Genomic DNA, 16,162 nt, shown 5'->3' with positions numbered 1-16,162 from the left:
TAAATAAAAATATGAAACAGCTCCTACCCCCTCTTTATCCTTCAACGTTCCAAGGACATAACTCTAAAATTTAGACTCACATACAGTGTTTGAAAATGATACAACATGCATCGAAACACGTGTGACAATAGATTTTAAGAAATAAGTGGTATTTACCAAGTAAAACGTTAATGAAAAATAAAAAAAGGTTCAGTTTCATCCTATATTTTTATTTGTCTGTTTATTTTCAGCTGACACAGATGCCTACGCCGGTACAGAGGCTCTCTCTTATGCAACACTTTTAATGGAAACGGCGGGGGAGTCCAAAGAAAATATTCCAGAGAAATATTGCCTCAAACAAACTACTGAGAATCTGGCGCTAGTTCTTTATACTTCAGGCAGTACTGGCATCCCTAAAGGTATAAATCATGTATTTCTTATTGACTTTGTGTTAACTTTGTTGAATGACATGATTAAAATTTTAATACATACCTCTATTGGTCAATAGAACTTTGATTATTATTCAATAAAGTTGTATATCCTGCTTCTATTATCCTTTTTCATAAATGGATAATGAAGGTGGGTAGATCTGAAACAAATGGAATCATTCGGCCATGTTACATTTGATCATCATAGGCTGGTTAAGTTAAACTCCTAGATATATTTATCAATCTTGTGACACAGTACATATTAGTTCACAACAGCCATCTGTGTTGGAATGAGGAAAGCTTTTATTAAGCAGAGGCTCTTTTTATTTAAATGCAAGGTCCAGATCCTGGATTATATTTACATACTTGAGACCCGCCGAATAACATGATTTTAATTTTTTTATGTAGCATATAATGGTTTTCAATGTTTTCGGTATTGGACTTCCATATTCTTCTTCCAAACCAAGTGTCGTCTCTTTAACGCTTGCATTCTATCAGTGTTGCTGTACGGATGTGAGCCGTGGCACCTCACCAAAGCTTAAAGCAAGAAACTAGCAAGTTTTGAAAATAGGTGCCCTATAGGTGCACTGGGTATAAAGTGGTATGACTTTGTCAGGAATGACGATGTGAGGAGAAGAACTCAACAGCCCCTCATACCGAAAGTCCTAAAAAGGAGAAGGTGGACATGGTTGGGACATGTCCTTAGAATGCCACCTGAGAGCATCAACCCCTCATGTGTCTTCTTCCAACCCCGAGGATTCCGGCGCCCCGGAAGGCCGCTGACGACCATTCACTGACCATACTCAGCAGAACTTCGAGACGCCGGACTGACCTGGGAGGAAGCCAAAGAGATGGCGCGTGACACAGTGACTTGGAGACGTCTCGTGTTGGCCATGTGCTCCACCTAGGGAGCGAACATGGAAAGAAGAATATTCTTTTTCATCTTTGTTGAGATCTTAAAAATGTTTTCTTAAAAAAACAACTCCAAAGTGGAGATAATCCAGATTTGTGAACAAGTATTAAGGGCACAATAAAAATGTTGTGAACTATAAGGAGCTCAACTAGAGCATGGTCACCGTAAATCTCCACTAAAATACGGTGACTTTCAGTAACACTTCTTCATGTTAAAGTAATGAAGAAGAACTCCTGCAAAAACACTTTATCTGGCACAAAGTTCCATATTTTCAAATGAATAGAAAAAAATATTGTTTACGCTTCAACCAAATAACATTACCGTAGAACGGGGCTACTTGAACTTTGATGTGTTACTTGAGCCCAGTACAAAAAAGATTTAAATCTGTATTTGGTCTACAATAATGAATGTATCGTGACAATAAGTGTCACCTGTCAGGGAAACAATCATGTCGATACGTTCATTATTGTAGATCAAATACAGATCTAATTTTTTTTTTTGTACTGGGCTCAAGTAACACATCAAAGTTCAAGTAGCCCCAATCTACGGTACTGAAAAAGAGGCGCAACAACAGTAGCTTTAAAATTAATAAAGTCACTCTCAGAAAACTCACTCTCTCAGAAAACCGCACGAATTAATGTTTACTCCCAATATAATTGAAATTGCAGGTGTAAGATTGCCTCACGATATCATCCAGAACCGCCTGCAGTGGCAATACGTCACCTTTCCCTTCTCAGCCACGGAGAAGGTGTGCGTGTTCAAGACGGCGCTCACGTTCGTGGACTCCATCTGCGAGATATGGGCCCCCCTGCTGCACGGACTCACCGTCCTGGTAGTGCCCAAGAACATCACCAGGGATCCGGAGAGGCTGGTCAAGATGCTCACGGATTACAAGGTAAAACGTTCTATTCAACTATATATATTTTTTTTTTCATTGACATCTCATCAAAAATGAAGAAGAATATGAAAGTCTGGGCATTTACGGGGCTGATGACCGTCATAGGCTGGTTTAAGTAATCACTTTACACACGTGTTACATTCACCAATTTTACCCATTATTGACAACCACACTATTGGATACTCTGAGTTGAAGAGATGAGAGGAGGATAGAGACGGATGAAGGCTGTCCATGAAAGAAGCAAACCAATCATCACACAGATTGTAACCCATGAAGAAGAATACATACTATTTTTTGACATCTCATCAAAGATGAAGAAGAATATGCTTCCCAGACTTCTCTGGGCATTTACGGGGCTGATGACCGTCATAGGCTGGTTTAAATGATCACTTTACACATGTGTAATATTCACCAATTCTACCCATTATTGACAATCACACTACTCAAATTCTTGGAAGTTCTATATATATGAACCAATTTCGAAACATTGTTCTTGAACCACTAGAACTTCACTAGAGACATCTATAGGTGAGATGAAAAGAAGCTTTTTATTGAGCAGCTACTCTTAAATTTGTATGTGAGGTCCGAATCCTGGATTATAATCACACACATGAGAAACGCCAGAAAATATCATTTTCATTTTTATTATTTTAGCTTATAATTTGACTAGTTGTTGATCGACATTTATGGCTAACCAGGGTTAGGGAATCCTGAGGATCTTTAATGCAGTGGTATCCCTCTGGCCTTCTGCATCCTCAAGCAGTTGACCACACTGTTTGGTTCATCCGCCCTTTCAAGGCAGTTTCCCACCTTGGGGACAAGAGATGATTTCAAATTCTGCTATATTCATGGAACTTGCTTTCTGACCCATTTCGGCTGATGATGATTTCAAATTCTGCTATATTCATGGAACTTGCTTTCTGACCCATTTCGGCCAATCAGAGAGTGGGGATGTGTCAAAAATTAAGATGACGTCATTATCGGTTTGTGTCTCGTGTTTTTTTTTAACACTAAATAATTTACTGAAAAGATGAGAAAATTCTCTATTTCATAATATTTTATTTAAAGTAGACAAATCTTTTAGACAAAAATGATACCCGGAGAATTTTGCATTTTTTGTAAAATCGACTTACATGGATCTGGCGGATTTTGAAAGTATGCGACACATATAAACACATACAAACACACATAAAAATGTACATACATTCATTTTTATATACATATGTAGATGGTCCAGCTAGCAATCAACTCTAAACTTCATTCACTACAATGCAGCAGCTAACTATCACTTTAATAAGATAAATGTATGGCATAAACCTCATAAAGTATGCAATAAAAACTAAGAATTAATACTAGTTATGAATGGATCTACTAGAAGGCATTAGTTCCCACAGTGCAAGTACAATGCAATCACCTCCTAAGAAGAAACACGTATCGTAGCATGATGTATTGTTGTAATTACGAATATCAAATCCTTATAAATCAAACTGTGCGCATATATTGAATATCATACATATGGATATATAGTTGTTTATGTTAGCACTAAAAACTTGTGAACTTGATAATGAATTTTTATGATATGTAATTATGCGTTTTAATTAAAACTTTCACATAATAAATTATTTCGAAATTGTGGCCAAATCTTTGTTAAAGATAAAATATTCAAAACTTTGTGAATAAAGGAACTAGTCTTAAAAAGTATATAAAAATTAAAAATTAAAGCATTTTAATATCTCAACTTACATAGATGAAGAAGAATATGGAGGTCTAGGTATTTACAGGGCTTATGACTTGTCACAGGTTGGTTAAGTGATCAGGTGTAACATTCACCACCCATGATTGACAACCACACTACTCAATTTTTTAGAACTCATTATCGCCTTATTCACAAACACAGAATTCAGTAATTCCTGCCGGACTGCGCTAGGAGCCGCACGTCTCTTCTCGTTAGTTAAATTTTTTTCAGACTGGATATTGAAAAGATATTTTTATAATTTATTTAAGTCTGTGGCTGCTTGCAGCCAATTTCTACCCCCCACAGCGGCTATGTCGTCAGACCATCTTTATTGAGGTCTTCCAACGCCCCTTTTAATCTCTCAAGGTCTCCATCAGTATATATAAAAAAAATATATATATAAAAATAAATCTCTCTTTCCAGATTGAACGTCTCTCCCTTGTGCCTTCTCTCCTGCGCTCCGTGCTGCTGTACCTATCCTTGCAGCCACGGGAGTCGGAGCTCCTAGCGGCTCTACGCCTGTGGATCAGCAGCGGGGAGGCCCTGTCAGCAACACTCGCGCGGGACTTCTTCCGCCACTTCGGGCCCGGCCGCCAGCTGTGTAACTTCTACGGCAGCACGGAGATCATGGCCGACGTGACATACCACTGCGTCGGGAGCGTCGAGGAACTGCAGGACATGGACCATGTTCCCATTGGTGAGATCACCAAATAGTTACAGATAGTAATAGATCACCTAACTTAACCTAACCTAACCTACTTTTATATATTTTTTTATACAAAAATGACAGTAATATTAGTATATAAAGGAGATTTTTATGTCTACCGGTTTCGAGAGGTACCCGTCTCTTTGTCAGGACAATCAGTACAACTGCATGCAAACAATACCACACATAAACACCATAGCACTATTCACACACTTAAAACTACACAAAATGTTTATTACATGGGTTTTTGGTCGACCCGAGGACCAACATGCACTAGGGGTTGCAGAACAAACATGCATTAAGAGCCGAGGTCTAACATGCACTAGGGATGTTTGTCAAAGTACGACGGATTTATATAGGTTGAAAGGAATGGGCGGGGTTTGAATTGGATATTGACGAATCTTCTGAATAAAATAATGGACTATAAGGAACATTTCCCAAGGTCAGGAATTGGTATAATCAGCAGGTATATGCGAGATGGAATATGTCGTTAGGTGGGGAAGGCAATGAAGAAGATAATGTATGCGTATGTGAGGTGAATGGAATCATCCAGACTCCAACATTGTTTTGCACTCACGGGTAGATGACTCCCGGGCAGACCACCAGAGATGGGTTGACAGCTAGGAATCGACATCGCAGGAGGCTAATTCCATTTTTTAAACAGGTCACAAGGCCTACACCAAGAAGAAGAAAAAAAAGAAGATAAAGCAGTAGAAAAGTCGATAAAAGCTGTGAAATAGTATCCAGTATTCAGTATTTTCAGGTTTTGGTATGATTTAAAAAAATATTACTATTTTTGTGTTGTTCTTAGGTTTCCCGGTATTCAACACAACGGTCTACCTCCTGGATCCGGAGCTGCGCCCTGTTCCCATGGGAGATATGGGAGAGCTGTATGTGTCGGGAAACAACCTCGCTGCCGGATATGTGAATGGGAGGTCAGCTGATAGATTCATTGCCAATCCACTAGCGCAGAGTCAAGGTAACATTTCCTAAATAATTTTTAATTAATGTGAGATAAGCCAAAAACAATATTCAGCTTGATCCTCTTTTTCAACGCAATATTTTGTTCACTGATGAAGCACATTTTTGGTTAAATGGCTATATTAATAAGTAGAAATGCCGAATTTGGAGTGGAGAAAACCCAGAAGCTTTTGTCGAGACGCCCTTACATCCAGTAAAAGTCACTGTTTGGTATGCTTTATGGGCAGATGGAATCATTGGCCCATATTTTTTTAAAGATAATGCTGGCCAGAATGTTATGGTCAATGGAGAGCGCTATAGAGTCATGATTGCTGACTTCTTCATACCTCAGTTGGATGGCATTGATGCGATAGAGCTGTGGTTTCAACAAGATGGCGCAACATGCCACACGGCGGGTGCCACCATCAATTTATTGCAGGAAATTTTAATTTATAAAACTCTAAAAAAAACATTATGTATTACATAAAAAACTGGGAAAAGTGTATGAATTTTTTTCACTTTTAACCAATTATCTTACAGAGTTCTCAAGATTATATCGCACGGGAGATTTTGCCAGAATCACCAAGGGAACGATGGTCTTCGAAGGAAGAACTGACTCCCAAATCAAGATCCGAGGACACCGAGTGGATCTCTCTGAAGTGGAAAAAGCCGTTGTCTCCATAGACAGCGTTGATAAAGGTAAAAAAAATACTATAGACATTCAGTTAAATGAGAATTGAGGTCTACCATACATGTAAAATTGATTTTTTAAATGTTTTTTGCTAATATTTTACGTCTCATTTTACAAACTTTATGAAACACAAACTTTGTTTTTGACCACTTTCAATTTTGGGGTTGGTATTGAGATGGTATATGTTCCTCAAACATTATATGTTCAGGTTCTCTACATCCTATGTGATCATACTATCTCAATCTGAGATAGGCATTATCAATAAAATTAAGAAAGGTGTGTTAAGATAGTTTGGACATGTGGAACGAATTTTTTTTTTTTTATTCATTTAATATATTTACATTTTTATTTATAACATAATAACATTTGAATCATATATACATATGGAGAACTTTTATATTTCGATTCGCTGTGCCTCTCCATAAAAGAGTCTGTGCTCTTGTGCTTGGAAAGGGACTTACACTCGTGGTTTAATGTTATATAATAAAAGATATAATAGTTTTTTTTTATATATTTTTTTAAAGATTTAAATGTATGGAGCTTTAATTTTTTTCTTGAGGATTTTTATATCATCTATTTTTTTTATTTCTTTAGGGAGTTTATTGAAATGTTTGATTGCCAAATATTTGAAGTTTTGCTGAAATTGCTTGGTGTGAATGAGTCAAGAAGGAATGGTTGAACAAATTTATGATGCGAATGTAGTTGGAAAAAGGGAGCAGAAGAAAACACAGAAAAACTTGATATGACTGGGTATGTCAAACAATCAAAAGCAGTCAGGTCAGGAGTCAAAATAATCGGCGGGTATGAATGAGGAGATACATGAATATATAAGAGGCAAAGACAGAATAGTGCGGTGTTCTATTCTCTCTGCCTACCCCTGCAGAAAGCGACTAATTGTCAAAACTGGTTGGAAAATTAAAAGTGGTTAAAAACAAATTTTGTGTTTTACTAACACACTTTGGATGGGAAAGGTATTTCTACCCATTGGGTCGATTGATGATTAAGGATGGTAAGGGTATTTTTTAGCTTCTGTGCCATCCTCATTTCAAAGTCAGAAATGAAGGAATTATTAAATATTTTTATATGAATACTATGTACCAATCTCTTTGTTAAGGTCTTAACTATATGTACATAATTATCAAATCCCGTTTGCCAGCGGTCTGCAGGCGTTAAAATCACCTGTCCGAAACGTGTTAATGTAATAAAGGAAAACTAATTGTTCTCAACATTGTTTTAGGAGTTGTTCTTTGCTACAAGCCGGGGGAGATGGATCAAGCTCTTCTTGCTTTTGTGACTTGCACTCCGGAATCTAAACTAACCGGACTCAATGTGGAGAGCAAACTTCAGGACAAACTAGCCCCCTACATGGTCCCACAAGTATGTGCAATAAATACAGTAGTAAATAAGTACCATGAACCCATAATTTCTTCATTAAGGTGGAGACTGCCGGAGCATTTCATAGTAACATAACGTCGTAACATCGCTCGCGGCAAGCATCACTGAGCATCCGAAACAATGGATGGAGCGCTCGGCTCGGTGTACTGACTGCCTGAATGCTCGCATCGTAATATGTTACGTTACGACGAAATGCTCCGGTCAGCCTACACCTTTATGAGTATGAACAAAATAAAAAATTCATTTGATTAAAAGGGACATTCTTCAATTAAATGTCACATGACGATTCCAACGATTTTCTTATACTGAAGTAATGTAATTGTCAACACGTGCATAGAGATCAATGTACAAAATTAACTTTTTCTAGAACCTAAAAAATTTCACTTCAAACACAGGAGATTCTCAAGCATATTTTTTTTTCGTAAATTTTTTTCCCTTCAGTTTCAAATTCACAAAATAAAGAAATGGTATATTTACATGATGTATTTTTGCAGGTCATCATTCTGGATAGCATACCTCTCCTTGTGAACGGAAAGAATGACAGACAATCTCTACTGAAAATGTATGAAAACACTAACAACAATGGTAAGATAATAAATTACATGCATGATTCCAATTAATTTTTTTGCCTGATTCTGAAATTAAGTAGCTAACGCATTCGGTTTCCGTTATTTCATTCATCCATACCAGCTTCCTATGTGGAATATTTGGAATCCACAAACTACCTCCCGAGCTCCTCTGTCAGGAGCTCGGGAGGTGCCACTCCCTTCCTTCCTTTACCTCCCAAGTCAGTTCCACATCCACATCCACAAAGTTCAGACGAGAACTGCCGGCAAGTTGTCATCAGTGGACGTCCTGGGCGGCACGAACCTGATGCCTTGTAAAAAAGACAAGCTTGATGGTGGCTCAAGTGAGGCATGCAAAGTCTGTTTTCTGAATTATAAAACTTCACAGGTTTGCTTAAGTTTTAGCTAATTTCAATAATGTTTTTACGAGTAGTATAATTTTTTTTTTAAATACCCCCAGACACTAACTAGTTATAAGAACTTAATGTAAGTGATAGTTAAGTACCGTAGAACGGGGCTAGAACTAATGTGTTACTTGAGCCCAGTACAAAAAGAAATTTAGATCTGCATTTGGTCTACATTAATGAACATATCGACATGATTCATTGTTTCCCTGACAGGTGACACTTATTGTCACGATACGTTCATTATTGTAGACCAAATACAGATTAAAATCTTTTGTTGTACTGGGCTCAAGTAACACATCAAAGTTCAAGTACGGTATAAAACTGTTAGGTAAGTTAGTTCATACGTAGTACATAAGTAAACTCATATCTTATGTAGAACTTAGAATCATTCAATAGTATAAACTCATGCCTTTAACAAAATAGGGAGTGTTTTGCCAAGAATTTTCTCTCATGAATTACATGAAATTATAGTAACTTCAAAAGTAAAGAGTAAACCCACTCACAAGTAGGAATAGGCTCTAAAACTGATAAAGTTGAAGCCTAAATAGGGACATGATAAGCGTGTTATATAAACCGTAGCTAGAATGGACATTAGGTAACTCAAAAATATCATAATATGTATTGAAATTAAAAACTAACTAACTAACCACCACCGCTTCACCGCAGGGGTAGGCAGAGAGAATCGAACACCACATCATTCTGCCTTTGTAAACATTCTTCGCCTCTTCTACATTCATGCATCTCCTCATACATACCCGACGATTATTACGACTCCTGACCCGGCCGCTTTCAAGTATTTGACATACCTGATTGTGCCAAGTTTTCCTCAGTCTTCCTCTGCTTCTTTTTCCAACTACATTCGCCTCATAAATTTGTTTAACCGTTCTTTCCTCACTCATACGTTCCACATGTCCAAACCATCTCAACACACCTTTCTTAATTTTTTTCGTAATTTGGGTATATATTTTTTTTCAGATGATGCGGCCATTGCTTTGGATATTGATTACACCGGAATTCCAGTCAGCAAAATGGAAGCTGCCGAAATACTGTTCCAGACCATCGGATCTGTAATCGGCAGGTCCACCCGTACGGCTGTCTCCATCAAGTCTAACTACTACGATCTCGGTGGAAACAGTCTCAACTCTATCTACACTATCACCAAACTGAAGGAACAAGGATATGAAATTGGTGAGACAAACAATAACTAACCAACTAACCACCATACTTCTTCTTTACAGGGGTATAAAAAAGAAGAAACACGCTACACCAGTGTTTCCCTACCTTAATTGTACTGCCCAATTACATGCCCCACTTTATCAAATCAAAAATCTCCGCCTCCTCCCTATCAATTTTTTCTTTTCCAAACAAATTCTGAAAAAAGTGAATTACTTCAAATAAAAAATGTACACATGCCATATTGCTCACTCCTTTCAAGAATGTCATAAATCAAAAAACTTGATTTTTCAGGAGAATGTTTTTAATGTTTAAAAATACAATACAATGCAAATACAAAAATATATAAATATAAGCCACTTACTGAACTTTTTACTGTGCAACAGATCTTTTTAGGTAAAACCTGAAGGTTTTTTCTCCATTTGAAAAATATTATAATAGAATATAATGAAATATATAGAAAACCGAAAAATAGACAGCATTTAGTCTATTTTTTTTTTTTTTGCTAACTCCATGCTTCACCTCCATACTTACGGTTGGTGCCAAGACTCCATTGTGTACTGCTTGTTGGACACTAGTCCACTGTTAGGGTTTTGTTTTCTAAATCTATTTCAGAGTCTCATTCATTCTCCTTTTTTATATCTTTATTTATCTAAACCCTAGAAACACACACTTCCCATATACGAGAACGTTTCACATTCAGACCACAATTTCTAAAACAAATATTGCACACATCATACACCTTTAACATTTTTCTTTTATCAATTTATCTATGCAGTTTATATTAAATAACCACAGTGACATTACACACTCCTGTTTAATAGAGAAACATCTCTTGAAAACATTTCTCAGAAACAAACCAATATTTGAATGAACTAACCCTAATGTATTTTTGAAACTTGTTGCTTCTTTAATTAAATGGTTTTATCTTATTTCTCTTTAATCTTAGTAGTTTGAGGAAACTACTTCTTAACTAAATTGGATGATTATTTGCAGGAATAACCGATTTCATAATGGCTGAGAATTTGGGAGAAATACTGGACAAGATAACTTCCGACCCGGGAATAATGAAACACAGGAAGACAGAAAACTATAAGATCGAGCCGCTTGGAAATGCTCACAAAAAAGATGCTGAATAGTTAGTAACTTTCTGTCAATAATTCTCACCACCCATAAACATAGCCTACCAAAGAAAACAGTCAAATGCATTCATAGATTCATTAGTCATAGTATACTAAAGACCGCTAAGGACAGCTGGAGGACAATATCCATCCTGCTACTGGCGACATAGGCTCAGATATGCTGGTAAAACTTGCCAAAAATGTCGAAATTTGACTATCTCAGCGTATTGACGAGGATGGTGGCACCCTTCGAGATGTCGTTAAAAAAACCCAATGAAATAAAACTTTGAATTTACCCCTGAACAAGGAAAAAGAATTAAATCTATACTGACAACACTTTTTGTGTAATGATTTTTTTAAAATAAGGAAGTGGCCAGGCCCCATCCTGTAGAATGCTTATAAGCGTCTCCCCCTCTCTACCGATGTAAAACACGCTTTTTACCTCAAACAATGTGTTAAATTACATTTTCTCGATTCCAGTATGATCGTATCGAGCTTCTACGAAAAGGCCGACTTGGAGATGTGGCTGAAGCCGGCCATCAAGCGGGAGCACTACAGCGAGCTGATCGACGTCGGCTGGGACGACCTGCTGCAGAAGGACCTCAGCTTCATGGTCCGCCGGGAGTCGGACGGCCTCGCCGTGGCGGTGTCGCTGAACTTTGACGCTCGCGACGAGCCCGCCCCGGAGCTAAACAACGAATTAGTGACCATCTTTGAGTTCCTCGAGTTTGTGGAAGAACCCATGAGGTGAGAATTTTATTTAAATGATTTTATATTGGTGCTGTCAAACGCACAAGAAACAATGAATCCTAGATATAAAATTCCAGTACAGATTACTGTATTAACCCCCGCTTCTTCTTTAATACTGTTTTGTACACTGTTTCCTTATGATGCTGAGCGCGGTTCAGTGATTTACAAAAAACAAAATGCAATCTCTTGCTCCTATTATGTCCTAAAGATTTTCTAAAATATGTCGACTCCCAATCAGTTCATACCATTACAGTCGTGTGTAAGGTGTGTGCATTCCCAGTAACTTTATATATGTACTACATACTGTTTTGTCGTTTGAAACGCATTGTTTTTTGTTTATAAAATCGCGACATTCGTGCAAACAGTAGACAAAAATAGTTTATTTCATTTTGCTACACCATATTTTATTTATTGTTTCGGCATTAACTTTGTGGTAAGACATGTTACAATGATTAAAGAAAACACTTCGTTTTTTACCACTTGAGTTTTATTATAGACTACATGTTTCAGAAGTTAAACTTCCATCATTCAGGTCTGTATAATAACTGTAATATGTAGTTAAGTTTAACTTTTGAAACATGTAGTCTATAATAAAACTCAAGTGGTAAAAAACGAAGTATTGTCTTTAATCATTGCTATACCATTATCATTTATATGTCGAAAACAGACTGATCAACAGCTTAGAGCTGATTCGTTTAGCGCGAAATTTTGCTGGCACGGATTACCCGCGTATAGATAAAACTACAACATTTTAAGTGTGTCCAAATACTTATCTGGATTATCTCCACTTATAGGAGTTATTTTTTGTATTTTATTTTTTGAAATCTCAAAATAGATGAATAAGAATATGGATATTCCATATTCAACTTAATGGTCAAAAAATAATATTGATAAACCTAAACTATATGTGCATACTGTATCTCTCTACATCTAACATAAACCAGGGTCATGCTCAGGGCTTCCACAAATTAAAGCTTTCTGTCACTCTTGATGGCATCATTTTCTCTTATTAAGATTTTTCTAAGTAACACCTTCTTTTATTTTTTGACATCTCATCAAAGGTGAAGAAGAATATGGAAGTCTGGGCATTTACGGGGCTGACGACCGTCATAGGCTGGTTTAAGTGATCACTTTACACACGTGTAACATTCACCAATTCTACCCATTATTAACAGCTACAATACTCAAATTCTTGGAAGTTCTATTTATATGAACCAATTTTGAAACATACATACCCAGACTTCCATATTCTTCTTCATCTTTGATGATATCGCTCACTCCTTTCAAGAACGTCAAAAATCAAAAATCGTCAATTTTCAGCTGTGCATGTTTTCGGAATGCCCAGAAAATGTAATATATCCCAGCAAAAGCGGCATATTTTTAACTTAACATTTACCCGCTTCAGGGCAAAAAGTGTTGTTTTTGCATTTTGAAGAAAAGCTGTTGTTTAATTTTTTTTTTTGAATAAACTAAATATTTTTCAAATGGAGAAAAAACCTTCAGGTTTTCTTTAAAAGATTTATTGCACAGTAAAAAGTTCAGTAAGTGGCTTGATATTTATTTTTTTAATACATTGTATTATATTTTTAAACTTTAAAAACGTTCTCCTGAAAAATCAATTTTTTTGGTTTACGACGTTCTTGAAAGGAGTGAGCGAAATGTCTAAAAATAAAATGAAGATAACTCCTGTAGTTGGAGATAATCCAGATTTTGTGAACAAGTATTTGGACACACTCAAAATGTTGTGACACCTTCTTTACACCATACTAATTCTTTGATCAAATTATTGTTAAGTGTGCTGCACAGATATATACAGATGTGTGTTATTTCACATCCAGTTTGCTGATGAGTTGAATAAATTAGCAAATAAATACCATTACAATGGAATTACATTCAGAAATGTCTGTAAAAGCATAAATGTAATAGTAGCAATACATTTGATTTAATTCTCCAATCAATGTAATAGTAGTAGCAATACATTTGATTTGATTATCCAATCAATGTAATAGTAGTAGCAATACATAATTGTTGGGTAATACATATATCCAAAATTAAACAAGCTTTATTGGATTTGAATTCTACATTTATTTATGTAAATGTTAATATGTGAGGCGTTTCGTCTTATTAAGACATTATCAAGCACTCAGCGTTTATCTTGAGTGTTTGATAATGTCCTAATAAGACGAAACGCGTCACGTATTAACATATACATAAATAAATGTAGAATTCAAATCCAATAAACCTTGTTTAATTTTGGATATATTACCCAACAATTCAATATGAAATTCTACCAACTGTCTGCAGTTATAATAAATAAGTAGCAATACATTTGAATTGATTCTCTAATCAATGTAATAGTGATGGCAATACATTTGATTTGATTCTCCAGAGAGCAGCGGCTGCCGTCTGGAGTGGGAGAGATCCTGCACTCCTTTATGATGGCCACCCATCCGAGCCTCAGCGCGCAGGAGAATGTGTCCGTCATCAAGTGCATGGAGGAGGAGCTGGTCCGCCTCGCCACGCAGAGGGGCTTCTCGGGAGTCTTCACCACCAACACCAGCCCCCTCACACAGGTATGGACCAAACATCTCTGCTGAAGCTAATCTCATTCATTGATTCAGCAGTCACTTTGTGGTAATACAAGGTGTGGCAATTAAATTCCGAGATTTTAGATGCGGCGTGCGAGCCGGAAACACTGTACAACTGGCGCGCATGCCCCCTGGTTAAATAGGTTCTTCCACTCTGTCACAGTGAGATTTTATTGTAATCGGGTATCTGGTTCGTTTTTTACATGTGTTTTTCGGATACAAGTATTTTTAACTCGGTCGCAGAAATGACTGTCTCAGTTTTTAAGCAACATGCTTTGATCCAATTTTTTGTCATAACTGGTGTATTGAGAGCGATGGCAGAGGCCGTAGGAAAAGAAATGTAAGGCTGAACTAGGGATAGTTGAAAAGATTAAGAAAAGTTCTTCAAGGTTATATGAGCGTGAGACATGGCACGACCAGATCAATCAGAACCTAAATCTGGTGGTGTCAAAAGTCTGCGTTATCGGTGCCATGCATGACTAGATGTGCGGATCAGGAAACTAGAAGTGTACGTCAGGACAGAAGAGTGGAGTGTTCCATTCTCTCTGCCTACCCCTGCAAAAAACGGCGTGATGGTAGTAACGTTTTGGCCATGTTCCTGCCCAAGAAGAAGACCTAGAAGAAGTCATACTCGACGCTCCGAGACAGATCGACAACATCTTATGTTTTAGCGATCATTATCATCACTATATCACCATCATATCCATGTCTTTATAAGAGACCTTGAGGCAGTTTTTTGCGAAAATGATGCTGTATAAATTATCCAAAATTATGATTTATGATCTCACATGACCCAAAATGTTATTTTTGTGAAGGTAGCCAGAGCAGGGTTATTCCACTTCTATAAATTACTGTTGATTTTTCCTTACAGCAACTGGCAGAGTTCATGGGATACGAAACAATGTGCGACTACCAAGTGAATAAGTTTGTCATGTCTTCGGGAAAAGCTCCGTTTGCCCTCGCTCCTGATTCGCAAAGAGCCATCGTTTGCTGGAAACCAACAAAGTAACAACTCACCCTACAGGTCACGTTGAAATCAACAAGAACTTTCATTTAAGATATGGTTGGTTATGTAAAACAACAGCTATGGAATATAAATGGTCATCAACATCTCCAATAGCTATGAGATATAATGAAGGCATCAACTTTCCCACTCGTACCTTCTGAGTTTGATTTCATACATTCCTTTTAAGCCAATCTTCAAAACAGTTATATTTAATGTAATTAAATCAGGAAATATCATTTATTTATTTGAAAATACCTAAATAACATTTCTGGTGACGATCTTGGCTGCTAATATGGTCAAGAACCACACTTTCTACACAGAATACAATAAGAATTACAATAAGAATGTCATCGAAAGTTTTGTGATTTTTCATATTAATTTATTAGCCAATATACCAACATTGTGACAAATCTTTTCCTGAGAAGAATATACAGGACGAGACATAGTTAAGTGAACATTTGTATGGTATAGTCATTTTTGTACATCTTGACATTTCCCAGAATAGTTTGAATTTTTGTAAAGAGCGTCTGCTGTCTAGTAGACTTTACTATGGAGCTATTGCTATTACACATATCTAAGCAGTATGTAAATTTTCATACATAAGCAAAAATAAAAATTAGTTTTTCCACATCATCAAAATGATGTAATGATGTCAATAACAGATATCAATTGCAATTTTGAATTTTTTTTTTCTGAGTTATTCAATGAACAAATCATTCACTTCATAAGAATAAAAATGATTTGTTTTCACGGATGCTACATTAATAAAAAATAATTCCAATAAAATTTAAAAAATTATTTTAGAAAAATTGTGGGCTCGGAAACATCTTCAATAATTTGCATATT

General features: G+C 36.6%; 1 protein-coding gene across 1 annotated transcript in view; it reads left to right on the top strand.

Moving 5' to 3' along the window:
* The window catches only part of e (nonribosomal peptide synthetase ebony), a 54,142-nt gene extending 38,682 nt beyond the window's left edge, over nucleotides 1–15,460 (top strand). The window contains exons 5-16 of the mRNA XM_088268140.1: nucleotides 231–398; nucleotides 1,989–2,215; nucleotides 4,377–4,650; nucleotides 5,471–5,638; nucleotides 6,160–6,318; nucleotides 7,548–7,687; nucleotides 8,200–8,290; nucleotides 9,654–9,866; nucleotides 10,848–10,989; nucleotides 11,453–11,719; nucleotides 14,112–14,295; nucleotides 15,182–15,460. Coding sequence (XP_088124266.1) covers nucleotides 231–398; nucleotides 1,989–2,215; nucleotides 4,377–4,650; nucleotides 5,471–5,638; nucleotides 6,160–6,318; nucleotides 7,548–7,687; nucleotides 8,200–8,290; nucleotides 9,654–9,866; nucleotides 10,848–10,989; nucleotides 11,453–11,719; nucleotides 14,112–14,295; nucleotides 15,182–15,319 — 2,171 coding nt within the window. The 3' untranslated portion in view covers nucleotides 15,320–15,460. The remainder of the gene's footprint in view (nucleotides 1–230; nucleotides 399–1,988; nucleotides 2,216–4,376; nucleotides 4,651–5,470; nucleotides 5,639–6,159; nucleotides 6,319–7,547; nucleotides 7,688–8,199; nucleotides 8,291–9,653; nucleotides 9,867–10,847; nucleotides 10,990–11,452; nucleotides 11,720–14,111; nucleotides 14,296–15,181) is intronic.
* The last annotated feature ends 702 nt before the right edge of the window (nucleotides 15,461–16,162 follow it).

This window comes from Brachycentrus maculatus, unplaced genomic scaffold (assembly GCF_059751285.1).
Source record: "Brachycentrus maculatus isolate JH-2025_06_01 unplaced genomic scaffold, ASM5975128v1 h1tg000313l, whole genome shotgun sequence".
Classification (NCBI taxonomy): domain Eukaryota; kingdom Metazoa; phylum Arthropoda; class Insecta; order Trichoptera; family Brachycentridae; genus Brachycentrus; species Brachycentrus maculatus.
The sequence above is the reverse complement of the archived record's forward strand: the minus strand, read 5'-3'. Positions and strand labels throughout refer to the sequence as shown.